General features: G+C 45.4%; 1 protein-coding gene across 1 annotated transcript; it reads right to left on the reverse strand.

Annotated features, from left to right (window-relative positions):
• Positions 1-1,522: 1,522 nt before the first annotated feature.
• LOC121853967 (extensin-like) lies at positions 1,523-16,342 on the reverse strand. Its single transcript, XM_042348362.1, has 3 exons — positions 16,228-16,342; positions 13,405-13,601; positions 1,523-2,353 (listed from the first exon to the last, which is right to left on the reverse strand). The coding sequence occupies exons 1-3, from the start codon at positions 16,340-16,342 to the stop codon at positions 1,523-1,525; spliced, it is 1,143 nt and encodes a 380-aa protein (XP_042204296.1).
• Between the last annotated feature and the right edge of the window lie 470 nt (positions 16,343-16,812).

Below are 16,812 nucleotides of genomic sequence, written 5' to 3' on the forward strand. Positions count from 1 at the left end.
CCACATATTCTCGCTGACCTGTTCTCCTTGTTCTTGATATGTTCTTCTTGAGGTGGCAACAGGTGCCACATATTCTCGCTGTTCTGTTCTCCTTGTTCTTGATATGTTCTTCTTGAGGTGCCAACAGGTGCCACATATTCTCGCTGTTCTGTTCTCCTTGTTCTTGATATGTTCTTCTTGAGGTGGCAACAGGTGCCACATATTCTCGCTGACCTGTTCTCCTTGTTCTTGATGTGTTCTTCTTGAGGTGCCAACAGGTGCCACATATTCTCGCTGTTCTGTTCTCCTTGTTCTTGATATGTTCTTCTTGAGGTGCCAATAGGTGCCACATGTTCTCCCTTAGTCCCCTAACCCCCCCCCCCACACCTCCCACCTTTCCCTTAAACGTCTCCCTTCCCTCTCTCTTAATCAGGTCCCTCACCCCTTACCTCTAACCTCTCCCTCACCCCTACCTCTTACCTCTCCCTCACCCCCTACCTCTCCCTCACCCCCCCTACCTCTAACCTCTCCCTCACCCCTACATCTTACCTCTCCCTCACCCCCTACCTCTTACCTCTCCCTCACCCCAACCTCTAACCGCTACCTACCTCTAACCTCTCCCTCACCCCCTACCTCTTACCTCTCCCTCACCCCTTGCCTCTAAACTCTCCCTTACCCTCTCCCTTACTTCTTACCTTTCTCTCGCCACCTCTCTCACTCCCTACTCCCTCCCTCACCCTACTCCCTCACCCCTCCCCCCTACCTCTACCTCTTAAACTAGCAAGCCATCTTTAAAGTAACATGGGCGGGGAGACGGGGAGCCTTTACTGCGCCTCTAGACTCCAGTAACAACATTACAGTGACGCCATAATCTGATTGATCTCTCGGTTTTTTTCCTGAGGCTCGTGGTGGCCCTGATGGTGGTAGTTGTTGTAGTGGTGGTAGTGGTGGTTGTAGTTGTTGTAGTGGCGGAGATGGTTGTAGTTGTAGTGGTGGTGGTGGTGTTGGTGGTGGTAGTTGTTGTAATGGTGGGGGTAGTAGTTGTTGTAGTGGTGCTGGTAGTGGTGGTAGTTCTTGTGGTGGTGATGGTTGTAGTGGTGGTAATGTTGGTGGTGATTCTGATATCTCGCTTAACCTAGACAATATCCAGGAGAACTATTAGCATTCACACACACACACACCCAACTTAACACCTCCTCTTATTAACCCTAAAATCCCTCCTCCTCCTTCTTCACCATCTTTCCTCCTTCTTATCCCCCCCCCCAATTCCTCCTTCTCCTCACTATTCCCCCTCACTCCTGCTCCTTCCCATCTCTCCTCCCCTTTACTCGCTCTTTCCTTCACCATCACCGTGTCCTCCTTCCCTTCCACCCTTTATTATTCTCCCCCCCCCCCTCGTTCGTCCTCCCCCTCTCCACCACACTACCTCCTCCTCCTCCTGTACCCATAGATCCTACAGAAGGAGGCATCACAGTGGTCCTTGACGGTTATGGGGTCATCGTACAAGAGACCTTATTCCAGAATGGCTCTTTACCTGTTCGTACTAAAACATGGACAGGTGAAAGACTCGAATTATTGGTGTATTATTCCCGTGTTTACTTCCTCTAGGGTCCTGGGGTTTGGGGTATTTTCCTCTGGGGTCCTGGGGTTTGGGGTATTTTCCTCTGGGGTCCTGGGGTTTGGGGTATTTTCCTCGGGTCGTGGGGTTTGGGGTATTTTCCTCTGGGTTCCTGGGGTTTGGGGTATTTTCCTCTGGGGTCCTGGGGTTTGGGGTATTGGGGGGGTTTGGGGTATTTTCCTCTGGGGTCCTGGGGTTTGGGGTATTTTCCTCTGGGGTCCTGGGGTTTGGGGTATTTTCCTCGGGTCCTGGGGTTTGGGTATTTTCCTCTGGGGTCCTGGGATTTGGGGTATTTTCCTCGGGGGTTTGGGGTATTTTCCTCTGGGTTCCTGGGGTTTGGGTATTTTCCTCTGGGGTCCTGGGGTTTGGGGTATTTTCCTCGGTCGTGGGGTTTGGGGGGTCCTGGGGTTTGGGGTATTTTCCTCTGGGGTCCTGGGGTTTGGGGTATTTTCCTCTGGGGTCCTGGGGTTTGGGGGTATTTTCCCTGGGATCCTGGGGTTTGGGGTATTTTCCTCTGGGGTCCTGGGGTTTGGGGTATTTTCCTCGGGTCCTGGGGTTTGGGGTATTTTCCTCTGGGGTCCTGGGGTTTGGGGTATTTTCCTCGGGTCGTGGGGTTTGGGGTATTTTCCTCTGGGTTCCTGGGGTTTGGGGTATTTTCCTCTGGGGTCCTGGGGTTTGGGGTATTTTCCTCGGGTCGTGGGGTTTGGGGTATTTTCCTCTGGGGTCCTGGGGTTTGGGGTATTTTCCTCTGGGGTCCTGGGGTTGGGGTATTTTCCTCAGGGGTCCTTTTGTAGGATTTTAGAATGTTGGGTTTTTTTCGTCTTTGGTGTTGAGGCTTTTATGAATTTTAGGTTTTTTTCTGTAAGGTTTTTGTTCATGTATAGTTTTTTTTAAAGAATTTTTAGGGGGTTTGTGTTAAGGGTTTTAAGAATGTAATTGTGTGATTTTTTTTTAAGATTTCTGTTTTTTTTAGTAATTCTATCTTGTTTCATATTTGTTTTTTTATGATTTTGTAGTTTTTTTCGCAACAAGATGAGGATATTATTTTTTTATGCAATTTTAGATGCCATTTTTTCCTATGATTGGAGGTTTTTAATTTTTCTGGCTTTTTTAGGTAAGGTTTTTAACATTTGGAATTTTTTTATGCAAGCTTTTATGAATAGGTTTTTTTCCTGCAAGGTTTTTCAGAATTTGTAGTTTATTGTGTGTCAAGGTTTTAGAGTTTGTGTTTCTCGTGTAAAGCGTTACGGCCTGGAGTCATTTGTGAAGTTATTTTGAAGCCAGAATCGTCAAGGGATTGATTTCATTAAAAATAATACCAAATACCCCAACAAAGTATATTAAACCAAACAAGTTCTGCTGACTTATTCCGAAAATGCTTTCAGTTGAGCGTTAGACTTGTGAAGTAAAGAGTAAACCAACCAATTTAGTTGGCTGCCGATTCAGGTTAGGTGAGATTATCATGGCAGCACCAGAGTAAGTTATCATAACACCGAGAAGGCGACTCAAGAAAGAAGAAAAACATAAAAGTAATTATTATTAACTTAAACAATGATTTATAGACTAACAAACCGTGACCCAAGAATGGTTACGAACTTAACATGTTAACTCGGTAAATATAACTAACAGTACAACACCCGATATAGAACTGGGGCCAAAACTCAACATTAAACACAACACCACATAGGAGTAAGGCCCGACATAATGAGAGTGATACCAGACTAGAAAATAACGTTTTAGTACTCAGTTGGCTGCTCAGGTCCACAACACACCAGTGATGCGACACCCTGGTAGAAACTTCTTTAGTTTTTACTGGCCGTCGACTACAGTGGTCATTACGGCCGTAACATTGGGGATTTTATTATGATGGATTTAACTGGTCTTCTTAATCTCGGTTACACCATTCGGGGTCACCTCCAGCACGACCTGAATGTCTGTCTGTTGTCAGCCAAGCAAACTCTTTACTAGCGTTGAGTCGTGGCAACGACCTGATTGGGTCATCGTCAAACTCCGATTACCAGCAGTGCTTACTCATATCTTGGTTTTTTTGAGTCTGGAGAGCCAATATCTAGTCGATCCTCCCTCCCTCAGAGCTCAAAGGCGACTTTTTACCTCAGAGCTCCAATGTAGACTCAGGTCTCGGGTAAACCAGCCCGTTCTCATTATATAGGGCCAAACACCGGCAAGGGAGCGAAGCTTAAGGTGTAACAAGCGTGATGGTTGTTTAGCTTGTTGAGGAAGAGCAGTTCACAAGGACGGAAGTTTGTACACATGATATTGGCTGGCCCGTCCTTGCAGACTCTCTCTCTCTCTCTCTCTCTCTCTCTCTCTCTCTCTCTCTCTCTCTCTAAAAGCACCAACATGAAATTTTACGGAAAATCCTAAGACGTGTACGCTGTATAGTTTTTCCGACGTACGAGAAAATATGTTAATGGTGGCCTGGAATTTTATAGGCAAGATCAAAATTCACTGTCACTCCTATGTGGGGCAAGGCCATGATGCAGTGCCAGGGCCATGATGCAGTGCCAGAGCCATGATGGAGTGCCAGGACCATTATGCAGTACCAAGGCCATGATGCAGTGCCAGGACCATGATGCAGTGCCAGGGCCATGATGCAGTGTCAGGACCATGATGCAGTGCCAGGGCCATGATGCAGTGCCAGGACCATGATGCAGTGCCAGGGCCATGATGCAGTGTCAGGACCATGATGCAGTACCAGGGCCATGATGCAGTGCCAGGACCATGATGCAGTGCCAGGACCATGATGTAGTGCCAGGGCCATGATGCAGTGTCAGGACCATGATGCAGTACCAGGGCCATGATGCAGTGTCAGGACCATGATGCAGTACCAAGGCCATGATGCAGTGCCAGGACCATGATGCAGTGAGGATGCAGTGCCAGGGCCATGATGCAGTGCCAGGACCATGATGCAGAGCCAGGGCCATGATGCAGTGTCAGGACCATGATGCAGTGCCAGGGCCATGATGCAGTGCCAGGACCATGATGCAGTGCCAGGACCATGATGTAGTGCCAGGGCCATGATGCAGTGTCAGGACCATGATGCAGTACCAGGGCCATGATGCAGTGCAGGACCATGATGCAGTGCCATGATGCAGTGCCAGGACCATGATGCAGTGCCAGGACCATGATGCAGTGTCAGGACCGTGATGCAGTGCCAGTGCAGTGTCAGGACCGTGATGCAGTGTCAGGACCATGATGCAGTGCCAGAACCGTGATGCAGTGCCAGGACCATGATGTAGTGCCAGGGCCATGATGCAGTGTCAGGACCATGAGTGGACCATGATGACCATGATGCAGTGCCAGGACCATGATGCAGTGTCAGGACCATGATGCAGTGCCAGAACCATGATGCAGTGCCAGGACCATGATGCAGTGCCAGGACCATGATGTAGTGCCAGGGCCATGATGCAGTGTCAGGACCATGATGCAGTACCAGGACCATGATGCAGTGCCAGGACCATGATGCAGTGCCAGGACCATGATGCAGTGTCAGGACCATGATGCAGTGCCAGAACCGTGATGCAGTGCCAGGACCATGATGCAGTGCCAGGACCATGATGTAGTGCCAGAGCCGAACGTAGTGGCACCACCATAACCATAATAGTTACCAGTGCGCCATAAACCACCCAGCGGAACGCCACTAAGGGAAGGGTAAGAGGTGCGTCCAAGCCACTATTATACCTCGAGCAGTATGTTCCTCTCACGCCCACTTAGTTCCCATCACCCCCGCCCACTTAGTTCCCATCACCCCCGCTCGTTTAGTTCCCATCAGCCCCGCTCGTTTAGTTCCCATCACCCCCACCCACTTAGTTCCCATAACCACCGCCCACTCAGTTCCCATCACCACCGCCCACTTAGTTCCCATCACCCCCACCCACTTAGTTCCCATCACCCCCGCCCACTTAGTTCCCATCACCGCCGCCCACTTAGTTCCCATCACCGCCGCACACCTACTTCCCATCACCGCCCACTTGTTTCCCATTACCGCCTCTTTCCCATCGCTGCCCATGGGAAAGTGAGAGAAAGAAAGAGGAAGAAAAGGAGAGAGAGAGAGAGAGAGAGAGAGAGAGAGAGAGATTCAGGATACCAACTTTAAACTTTATAAATTCATGACTCGTAAAATCCTCCCCAATTTTTTTGTTTTCATTACTTTTCGCGTCTCTTAAATTGATGTATTTGTTCTGTGTAATAATTGTGTGTGAATATGTTTCTTTTCTCAATTTTTTAATTTTATTTTTTTGTATGTGTGTTTTCGGGTTAAATAATGGTTAATATAGAGTACGGGACATAATTTGATATTGGTTTGGTTTTGACGCTAATGATAAGTTTAGATAAAAACAAAACGATTTTTAGGTATGAGATTTTTGGTGCATTTTACCCATAACTGAGATATAGAGAGTTGAATATAAGAAAACCTATTAGAACCCTCCCTCATTCCTCTTTCTCTCTCCCTTCCTCTCTCCCTCATTCCTCTTTCTCCCTTCCTCCCGTCCTCCTTTCATCTTTCCCTCCTTCCCTTTCACCTTTCCCTCCTTCCCTTCCTTTCTTCCTTTCTCCCTCCTTTCTTCTCTCCCTCCTTCCCTTCCTTTCTTCCTTTCTCCCTCCTTTCTTCTCTCCCTCCGCCCCTTCCTTTCTCCCTTTCTCCCTCCCTCCCTCCATCCCTACCTCCTTCCCTCCCTCCCTAACTTCCATTCTTCTGTCCCTCCTTCCCTTCCCTTCTCCCTCCCCTTAGACTCATAAAACAGAAAATCGTCATTTCACTGAATACTCGTAAATTTCCTAAGTGTTTGCCATTGTCTGTCTGTCTGTCTGTGTCTATCTGTCTGTGTGTCTGTGTGTCTGTGTATTCTCTTGTCATGTTGTTTCTCGTCTGCCCCTCTGTCTGTAGTCTCTCTCTCTCTCTCTCTCTCTCTCTCTCTCTCTCTCATTTTCCACTTTTTCCTCCTCCTCAACGTGCTTTCTCCTCCGGTTACTCTTAATTTTCCTTTCATCTCTTTCTTCCATTTCTTCTTGTTTTGCTGTTGTTGTTTTCTTATCATTCTTCTTTACTTTCATCTTTTAATTTTCTATTTTGTTGTCGTCATCGTCGTTGTTGTTGTTGTTGTTGTTGTTGTTGTTTTTCTTCTTATCTTTCTTTGTCACTCCATCTTTGTTTTCCCTCCCTCCATCTCCATGTCATTTTCCCCTCCCTCTTTCCTCCATCGTTCTTAATTTTCCTTCGTCTTCCGTCTGACAAGCAGCCCAGTCCGTCTGGCGCCACGCTAACCTCTCCCTCTTCCCTCCCCCTCTCCTCTCCCTCCCCTCTTCCCCCATCTCCCTCTCATCTCCCTCGACACTACCTCTCCTCTCGCTCCACTCTCTCTCCACTCTTCCTCTTTCCTCCCTCTCTTCTCTCCCACCTCCACCTTCCCTTTACTCTCTCCTTCCCTCTTCTCTCACTTTCTCACATCCACCTCCCCTTTACCTTTCCTTTCCCTCTCCCCTTTTATCCCCTCTGCCTCCCTCTCTTCTACCCTCCCCTGTCCCTCTTCTTATAATTGTCGACTAAGCTGTTATTTGAAAAGAACAATCCCCAGATCCGGTTGGTGGCCAGAAATATAATAATAGGTTTTCTAGTTGTGTAGTTTTCTGATTTTCAACTCCCGATATCTTGGTTATGGGTAAAACGAGAGAAAAATGTCATAGGTGTATAAACAGTCTTACTTCGTTTTATTTTATGAAAAAAATAAATGCTGAAATATCTGGCGAAATATACATTTATCGAGATAAATATTAGTTAATTATTGATTAAAAGTACGGCTTTGCGGAATTATATGTAAAACAACCATAGACTTTTTTTGAGAAACCAAATCTTAAAAAATATAAATGATCAAATTTTAGGGCCGGATCCAGGCCTCAAATTTGACAGTTTTTTCCGTTTTTATATTTTTTCAAAAAGTCTATGGGAATTTACACCTTATTCCGCAACACTGTATTTTTAATCTTTTATCCTCTTCAGCACTGATAGGCTCGTTAGTCGCTTGGGCGGTCGGTCACGTCTCTGTTACGCACTGTTGACAAGTACAGTCTCTAGCATGTCTCGGGAAACAGTCTGGGGAGGAAACCAACCAGTCAATGGAGGTACAAAAAATGAAAGAGATGTTATTGGCTCGTTGATCAAAGGGAAGGGGGAATCAAACCAACCAATCAGAACTTGCCCATGAGCCAAGTAGCCAATCAGAGCCCGGCATTGACAACCTGGTATTGTGATTGGTGAAAAATGGTGTTCCTTATTCTCTCTCTCTCTCTCGTGTACCTTGTAGGAGGCGGAGAAGTGAGAGAAGAGGTAGAGAAAGAAGAAGACTGAGAAGAGGATTAGAAAGTGGAAGAGAAAGGAGAGTAGGAAGAAGAAGGAGGAGAAATTAAAGGGGTACGAGGAGTAGAAAGAGGAGAAGGAGGTGGGGAAGGAAGAGGAGAAAGTTGAATAGAAAGAGAAGGAGGAGGAGGAAGAGGAGTAGGAAGAAGAGGAAGAGACGAATTGGAAGAATGGGATAAGGAAGAGGGAAGATTGGTAAAGGAGGATGTAGAGGAAGAGAACAAGAATGTAGGTCAGAAGAAACTATGAGAGGAAGAGAGAGACAAAGAGAGAAATGGAGAGATACAGAGAGAGAGAGAGAGAAAAGACACACACACACACATAGAAATAGAGGCAGATACAGACACAAACAAAGAAAAGAGAGCGAGAAGGAACTTTCTTTCCATCGATACTTTCCTTTGCTTTCTGTTTAGTTTCCCATTTAATTTTACCTTTCTTCTTACTTTCTCTTTTTAGCCTCAATTCAATTTCTCTCTCTCTCTCTCTCCTACCTTCTCTCACTTTCTCTCACCCTCCCCAGGCTGTCACTCGTGGGTTCACCGTCGACTTGACTCGTAATTAAAACTTGAGTTTTTTAAGGAGCTTCAGAAAGACAAGTTCTAACTATTTTTAATGGGTGGAACTTTTTTTTTTACGTAATTTTTAGTCATTTTTTTAAGGGTAACTTTAAATTTTCTGTTGGTTTTAAGGGATGGAACATTGTGTATTCTCCTTCTCATTCCTTATCCTTCTCTCATTCCTTCCCTCCTTCCTTCATTCCTTTCCTCTATTCTATCTCCTTTGTTTCCTCCTCCCTTCCTTGTTCCTCCTCTTCCTCCCTTACATCACAGTTACAGGCCAGTTATTCCTCATACTTTCCCTCCCCTCTTCCCCTTCCCTCCCTCCCTCCCTCCCTCCCTCCCTCCCTCCCCTACCCTCTCTCATTCCCTCCCTCCCTCCCTCCTCCCTCTTCCCTCCCCCCTCCGCCCTCCCCTCCCCCCTCCCTCCCCCCCCTCCCCTCATCCCCCTCCCTCCCTCCTCCCTCCCTCCCCCTCCTCCCCCCTCCCCTCCCTCCCTCCCCCTCCCCTCCATCCCCTCCCTCCCTCCCTCCCTCCCTCCCTCCCCTCCCCTCCCCCCTCCCTCCTCCCCTCCTCCCCTCCCTCCCCTCCCCTCCCTCCCCCTCCCCCCATCCCCCCCTCCCTCCTTCCTGTCCATCACGGTCAAGGGCCAGTCATCTCTCACAGGTAATGAGTATTTCGGCCTCATCAGCTAATAGAATGTTTTTTATCCTGACACCTGACTGACACCTCGGTCTCTCGCCACACCTGAGAGAGAGAGAGAGAAGGGGGGGGGGTAGGGTAGAGGAGAAGGGGTAGGGAGAAAGGGAGGAATAAGGTGTAGAGAAGGAGAGAAGAAGGGGTACGGAAGGAAAAAGAGAGAGAGTGAGGAAACTTTGATCTTCAGCCTAGAACCTAAGACCACAAACGAGAGACCAGGGCAAGAGACCAGAAAGTAGAGACCAAATTGAACCACACAGTGTAAAGTGATCTTTACGTTGGTCTAGTATAGGATGAACAACCTTATTAACTCTTAATATAAAGCTGAATTTTGTTTATAAATTTTCATTAGCAAGTATAAATATAGGTACTTGAAAATTAAACCTTATTAACATCACCTATAAAGCTGAGTTGTTTGAAATTCCCCCATACTAGTCTTATTACTTGGAAAATAACCTCTATTGATATTATAAAGCTTTTAAGGAGCTTGAAATATTATGGTATAGGAAAAAAATGGTCTTTATTGATAGTTATTTTGGAGGTGATAGTTGCTGGTGCTTTTGTTTCATAAGGAGGTGTGTTTATGGAAGATGGTCCTTATTGATAGTGAATATAAGGTTATGTCTTGTGTACCATGTTCCTAAACTGAGCAGATGACTAGAATTAGGAAAAGCAGTCGTTATTGATAGCGAATATAAGGATGTGTTTTGTTTGGGATGCTCCTATATGTACTGACTGAATGGAAGCCTTAGAATTAGGAAAACCTTCTTTACGCTGGTCACCATAATGCTCACTTTGTCGTGTAAAGCTTCCATCACCAGTGTACCACAGGTAAAAATAACCCTTATTCGCCCACTACACAAGTATCGATATTGCTTGACATTTACCCCTCCCAGAGTGAGCGCCCCTTTTGCTGCCCACGTTTAGTATTGGAAAAAAGAAGCAACTTTTATGAAGACCTATAACAAGGGTCTTTATTGTTTTGAATGCCCATACAGTCTATATTTTTAACCAACTGTAAGGGAAAACAATCTTAATGACAGATTAATATAAGGTTCAGTGCTATTTGAGACAACATCGCTTTGAATGGAGGCCAGGCAGGGGCGAAAAAGCCTTAATAACATCCTGACACAAGGTTTAGTTTGGCTTGAAGCGCCTTGGTAGTATTGTCTCTCCCCGGAGCAAAGTCCTGTGTTGATGAGATTTCTTTTTTAATGAGATTTTTTTATGAGTGGCGCTATGATAGTGCCGCAACATGCGAGGGGGGGCGGGGGGGGGGTGAAGGAGAACAACTGTTGCATGAGTTATCACAGGCGAGGAGGAGGAGGTAGTTTAGATTCTCTTTATGTCACGAAGACGCGGTGTTGAACCTCCTTGATAAGAGTTTCAATCCTTTAAACCATTGTACCACTCTGTTTTGACTCGTCGTAATGAAGAGTTTCGAATTTATGTTTATGGACGTCTTTTGTTTGAAATACTATAGAAAACGAGAAGATCTTTCGTTCCTTTATGAACTCACGTAAACAGGACTAAAACACCTAAACAAAATGGTCTCGAACCTCTATTGCAACCCACTATTTTTAAACCACTTAATCAAGATATCAATCCCAAGTATATATTAAGTTCCTCCTTGAAATATTACTCGTATAAATGATGAGGAAAAGAGGTCTAGATCCTGTATGCCCCGAGTAGAGTGTTGAAACCCACTTTAATAAAGGTTTCGATCCTGTCGGGACAATAGACACACCACTTGATGCTCCCTTGTTAATCTTGCCTTCACCTACAGCTGATTGTGGTGTTTTTAATTATGGCTCGTTGTTACCTGTTGACGGTGAGAAGAAGTCCCTCACACACACACACACACACCTACGACCCCCCCCACACACACACACACCTACGACCCCCCCCACACACACACACCTACGACCCGCCACACACACCTACGACCCCCCACACACACACCTACGACCCCCCCACACACACACACCTCACACGCACCTACGACCCTCCACACACACCTACGACCCCTCACACTTACCTACGACCCCTCCCCCACCTTCCTCCATAAATCGCACTTAATAAAAACAATTCTCTCAAATATACGACCCGGAAATATGCGTAAACTTCTTCTAAACGTCTCCTATAACTTACGCCCGTATACGCCTCCCGTCCTAGCGCTCGTCATACCCCTCTTAATCACGCTTATATCACACCTATATCACGTTTATATCACGCCTATAACACGCTTAAATCATGCTTGAATCAGGATAAATGCTGCCACACGTCGGGAAATTTTTCGCCCTAGAGCGGGGTTGTGCATCAGCCAATATTTTCATATCTGCGTTAAAGTGATGCATAGATCAGAAGGACAATGTGTAGGTGGCGTGTCGTGCAGCCAGGAAAATAACAAGGTTTTTATACCGACCAGGAAATTTTTTTTATACCATTTAGGAAAATTTGACGGATTTAATAGCTACCAGGAATTTTTTTTGTACCATTTAGGAAAATTTGACGGATTTAATAGCTATCAGGAATTTCTTTTGTACCATTTAGGAAAATTTTACGGATTTAATAGCTATCAGGAATTTTTTTTGTACCATTTAGGAAAATTTGACGGATTTAATAGCTACCAGGAATTTTTTGGAAGCGATGAGGAAAAGGATTTTGTTGAGGAGGAAAACTTGTACATATTGTAGTTATGGTAATATTATCCTGTTGATTAGGAAAGGTTATGCATGTGTGCTGTGTAGTGCTGTATGGTACTGTGTAGTGCTGTGTTATGCTGTGTGGTGATGTATGGTGATGTATGGTGCTGTGTAGTGCTGTATGGTGATGTATGGTTCTGTGTTGTCTTGTATGGCGCTGTGTGAGTCTGTGCACCTCCCAGACACACCGTTTCCCTAGACCGTGTTTCCCCCACCACGAAAAAATAAATAGATAGATAAATAAATGTGGACGAAGAAGTAAGTAAGAAGAGAGAAAGGTGGAGGAAGAGTTTGCCAGTCATCAATTTCTTTTGTGGTCTTCAAGTGAGAGAGAGAGAGGGAGGGAGTGAGAGGGAGTCAATGATGGAGTGGTAGTGAGAGTTAGAGAATAGGGGACTTGGAGAGGGAATGAGAGGGGGTGAAATGGAGTGGGAGTGAGAAACAGGGAATGAGAGAGAGGGAGTGTTAGGGAATGAGGGGAGAAGAAGACAGAGCAAGGAAGGGAGAAAGGAAAAGGGAGAAGTAAGACCATGGGAGGAAGGGAGAGAGGGCCAGGCAGGCCATGTTCACCAAGTGGCCAGGAGGACACAATGGTGAATTTTACTCTACTTCTGTGTGTGTGTGTGTGTGTGTGTGTGTGTGTGTGTGTGTGTGTGTGTGCCTGCCTGCCTGCCTGCCTGCCTCTTAACTAAAGGAAATAACATTGTCCACGTCACCTTAATTGTAAAATACCTGAAAGTAACAACCTGCTTTAAATTGTAAAAGGTCGTAAACCGCAACTTTGCAACACGGCCAAGCTGACCCGTAAGTTGCAGACTGTTGCATAATTTAACCCGGGAGGAAATCATGCAGTCGAAAGCAGTGTAGGAAGGTGAACTTGGGCATTCCAGTCATACATGAAATATTCACTAGGGGAAATATGACAAAAATTGCGTGTACAGTGGCCATGTTAAGTAGGAGTGGCCATGTTGACTTTAGAAACAAGTACAATGGCCATGTTAACTATATAACTACGAATCTGTCAATCTCTTTATTTCCTTGACTATCTGTCTATGCCTGTCTATCTATATACTTGTCTATCTGTTTACCTCTCTGTCTATCGGTGTGTCAATCTGTCTATTTATTTATCTGTGTATATATCTGTTGGCGAGTCTATTTATCTGCGTGTGTGTATCTGTTTACCTGTCTATGTACCTGTCTGTTTACTTTTTGTTTATGTAAATCATCTAAATCAAATACCACAGATTCACCAAAGTCTTTACTCAAAAAATAAAACAGAATTTTTCACCCATGTCATCTTCTATACTCCATTAATGCAACTTTCTGTACTCTGGTAGTGCCACTTTCTGTACTCTAATAGTTTTGCCACTTTCTGTACTCTAATAGTGCCACTTTCTGTACTCTAATAGTGCCACTTTCTGTACTCTAATAGTGCCACTTTCTGTACTCTGGTAGTGCCACTTTCTATACTCTGGTAGTGCCACTTTCTATACTCTGGTAGTGCCACTTTCTGTACTCTAATAGTGCCACTTTCTGTACTCTGGTAGTGCCACTTTCTATACTCTGGTAGTGCCACTTTCTGTACTCTGATAGTGCCACTTTCTGTACTCTGATAGTGCCACTTTCTGTACTCTGGTAGTGCCACTTTCTGTACTTAAACGTTGGCACTGTTAATACACGACAGGTAGAACACATTGCCTGTAGGATAAAATGGCCGTGTTCTCGGTATAGGGGAAAGAACTCACTGTCTGCACGTAGAAAAGAACGTATGGTATAAAACAATAAAACTCACCCCAACGTTCACATAAAATAAAACTCTGGCGTTCACTTAAACACATCTGTCCTGGACCTGATGTTTGGAGGATAAGCATTGGTGGGAAGGGAGAGGGAGAGAGGACAAAGGAGGAAGGAGGGAAATTATAGGGAAAGGAGGAGGAAGGGGGAAGGAAGGTGGGGTAAAGGAAGAAGGAAAGATATTGGGGGAAGGGAGGGAGGGAGAGACGTAGGAAGCGAAGATGGAGAAAAGAAAGACGAAGAAAGGGGGTGAAATGCTGAAAGGAGGGGGGTGAAGGATGAAAGGAGGGGTGAAGGATGAAAGAAGGAGGATGAAAGGAGGAAAGGGGGGAGGGAGAGTAAGAAGAGGAAGGAAGAGTAACAGGATGGAGGAAGAGCAAGAGGAACAAAGAGATGTTTAGGAGAGGGAGGGGGGGAATGGAAAGAAAAAACTGTCACCGTTCATAGTCCTGAGATAAACAAGTGAGCACACAAACAGTTTTATTTCTTGATGATACTCGTACATTATTAGGAGAGCCGCCGTACACCCTGGTTATAAAAGTGTGCAACATGAACCTTAAGTACATGCAGGTGAAGACAAACACTATACTTTATGATATAGAAAATAATGTTGTACCAAAATAAAAAAAAATAAAAAATCCGCCGAGTTGAGGTCACCACATCCACCAAACATTGCTGTTATATCTTTTTTGGTCTGTGGCCTCAGATCCTCATAAGAATAGTTTATAAATATATAATTTTCTTCTTTCGTGAGGTTTAAGCCTGTTGGTTTGGGTTTTTCTGGCTTGGGATTACACAGGCTGATAATCCTGTGGCACCATCCTCCTCCCCTCTCTGAGATCACTAAGGGAGGAGGTGGTCACCTCATCTGTTCTTTTTCGGAGGTTCTTCCTCCCCATGATCAACAACAGGGGTTTGTCGATCCTTCAGGCGGCCAGTGCGGGGCTGTACCTTTCTCCACACCAGACCCGGGTAGACCACCTGTGGGGCGCCTCCACTGCCTCACTCAACTGATTTAAGTTTATAGCCGCACTTGTCCAGGACTTTTTCGACCATGGTCGGAGAGGCCTGCAGGTCGACCTTTCTGAAGTAACAGTACCAGTAACGATCCTGGAAATCATCGCGAACGATAATGTCCTTTTCGTTACCTGTCTAGACAAAGTATTTTGCGAAAAAATAAAGAAAAGATGAAATTATGAAGACAGGTATTTTACTAGTACCCATTCTGAATGAGGTTGATAAAACACAATGACTGAATGACTGGTATGACATTTTTTATTGGTAAGTAATATTTTAACAGTAAGATACTTAATCTATAGAAGTACCTCGAGTTAGGTTAGGTTAGGTTAGGTTAGGTTAGGTTAGGTGAGGTGAGGTGGTGGATTTAGTGTATATTGATGAAACGCATGCATCTATGTGACGGTGTAAATTATTAAAGATGTCTTGCACATTTGTCTTTTACAAATTAAAGATCGTCGAAAAAGAATTCTCACTTATTTATATATAACCCATTAAAATATGAACATTCTTTTGCGGCGACCGAGAGAAATATTTACACTGTCAGGAGTTCCAAGTGTGACGACAGAGTCCTTCAAAATACACCCATACAATAATTAACCACACTAACACCACCCACAGAGACGTTAACCATGATACACAACACGGTCACAAAATAGCGTCACCAAATGTTGCAAGAATTAAATGTCACATAAACAACTCCTAACAAGATTGCTGCCTTCCCTTCACTGAGACATAATCCTGTTACAGCAAGACGCACACACATAATAAGGTTGTCTCCCTCACCGTCCCCTGACATGGTCCACTCATACAAGACCCCGAGACACAAGCAGTGGTGACCTCCTCTTTGGTCAAGGAATATGACTCTCTCTCTCTCTCTCTCTCTCTCTCTCTCTCTCTCTCTCTCTCTCTCCCTCTCTCTCTCTCTCTCCCTCTCCGTGCCATAAAAGAGCATGATTGTAGCCAGAAGCTGGAGCAATATTAGAGTGGTATAGTTTTCCCTAAATGCGTCATTTCGGAGTGAGAGGGAATATTATCAGGTGATATTAATTGCTGATGCAGGTAAAGTTTCTTAACCTAACCTAACCTAAGGCGCGGTGTCCTGGAGAAAATTTCACAACTGCCATTTTTACGGAGTTCAACAAATGATGTTCTCTACCCGGGTTTCGACTGACCATTTTTTCCGACAGAACTGAACAGATGGCCCTCTCCGAAGGCTTCACAGTGAAGTCCCTCCTGCAAATGTTCCGACATGGCCCTCTCTGGTAGGACCCTGACAGATGGCCCTCTCTGGAAGGGCCCCGACAGATGGCTCTCTCTGGGAGGGCCCGGCAGGCGGCCCTCTCTGGTAGGGCCCCGACAGACGGTACTCTCTTGTAGAGCCCCGACAGACGGTACTCTCTGGTTAGAGACCCGTGAGACGGTACTCTATGGTAGAGCCCCGACAGACAGAACTCTCTAGTAGAGCCTCGACAGACGAACCTCGAGGGTGGACATCACCGCGGCGGCGGGGAGATCCGTGGCGGGTCTGGCCTCGGATACGAATGACCTCATCTCCTGGATAATGGGGTCGCCCTCCATCATGCCCGGCCTCCATTATGACCTTAATACTCGGCGTCTTATCTCAGAATGACCGCCCCTTATCACCCGACAATATTGTACTTGATGTTATTAACGGAACGCTTTGTCAGGGGCCCGGGGCGTAGGGGTCATTATGCAAGGCGGCCATCGGAGGGACTTTAACTAGGGCGACCTGTCACACTTTTAACTCTCTCGCCTTCGACAACAGGTCCGTCTGGTCTGGCTTGTCCAAAACCTAACCTAACCTAACCTAACCTAACCTAACTGTCACTATTATTTATGTTATCTTAAACGAAATATTAAATGGTCTTCAGGACCAAATTTAACCATACTTAAGAAAACTAATTTGTTTCTTCCATTATTTATTAACTTTAAATATTAGACTCAGTAAGATATTCACATTAATCCCCCGTAAGAAACATTTGATGTATTATAAAAGAGATACATTATTTTTAGACATCTTTGAATATTGACACATTTGTTGAT

The sequence above is a fragment of the Homarus americanus genome, unplaced genomic scaffold (assembly GCF_018991925.1).
Source record: "Homarus americanus isolate GMGI-L3 unplaced genomic scaffold, GMGI_Hamer_2.0 scaffold9995, whole genome shotgun sequence".
Classification (NCBI taxonomy): domain Eukaryota; kingdom Metazoa; phylum Arthropoda; class Malacostraca; order Decapoda; family Nephropidae; genus Homarus; species Homarus americanus.

Excerpts from the sequence above, each read along its gene's own strand:
- LOC121853967 (XM_042348362.1), bottom strand. The coding sequence starts at position 16,342 with ATGGAGGCCGGGCATGATGGAGGGCGACCCCATTATCCAGGAGATGAG. Across the intron at positions 13,602-16,227 it reads CGGTGATGTCCACCCTCGAG|TGCCAACGTTTAAGTACAGA; the intron begins GTTCGTCTGTCG and ends GTGTATTAACAG. Across the intron at positions 2,354-13,404 it reads TAGAAAGTGGCACTACCAGA|GACCCCAGAGGAAAATACCC; the intron begins GTATAGAAAGTG and ends CCCCAACCCCAG.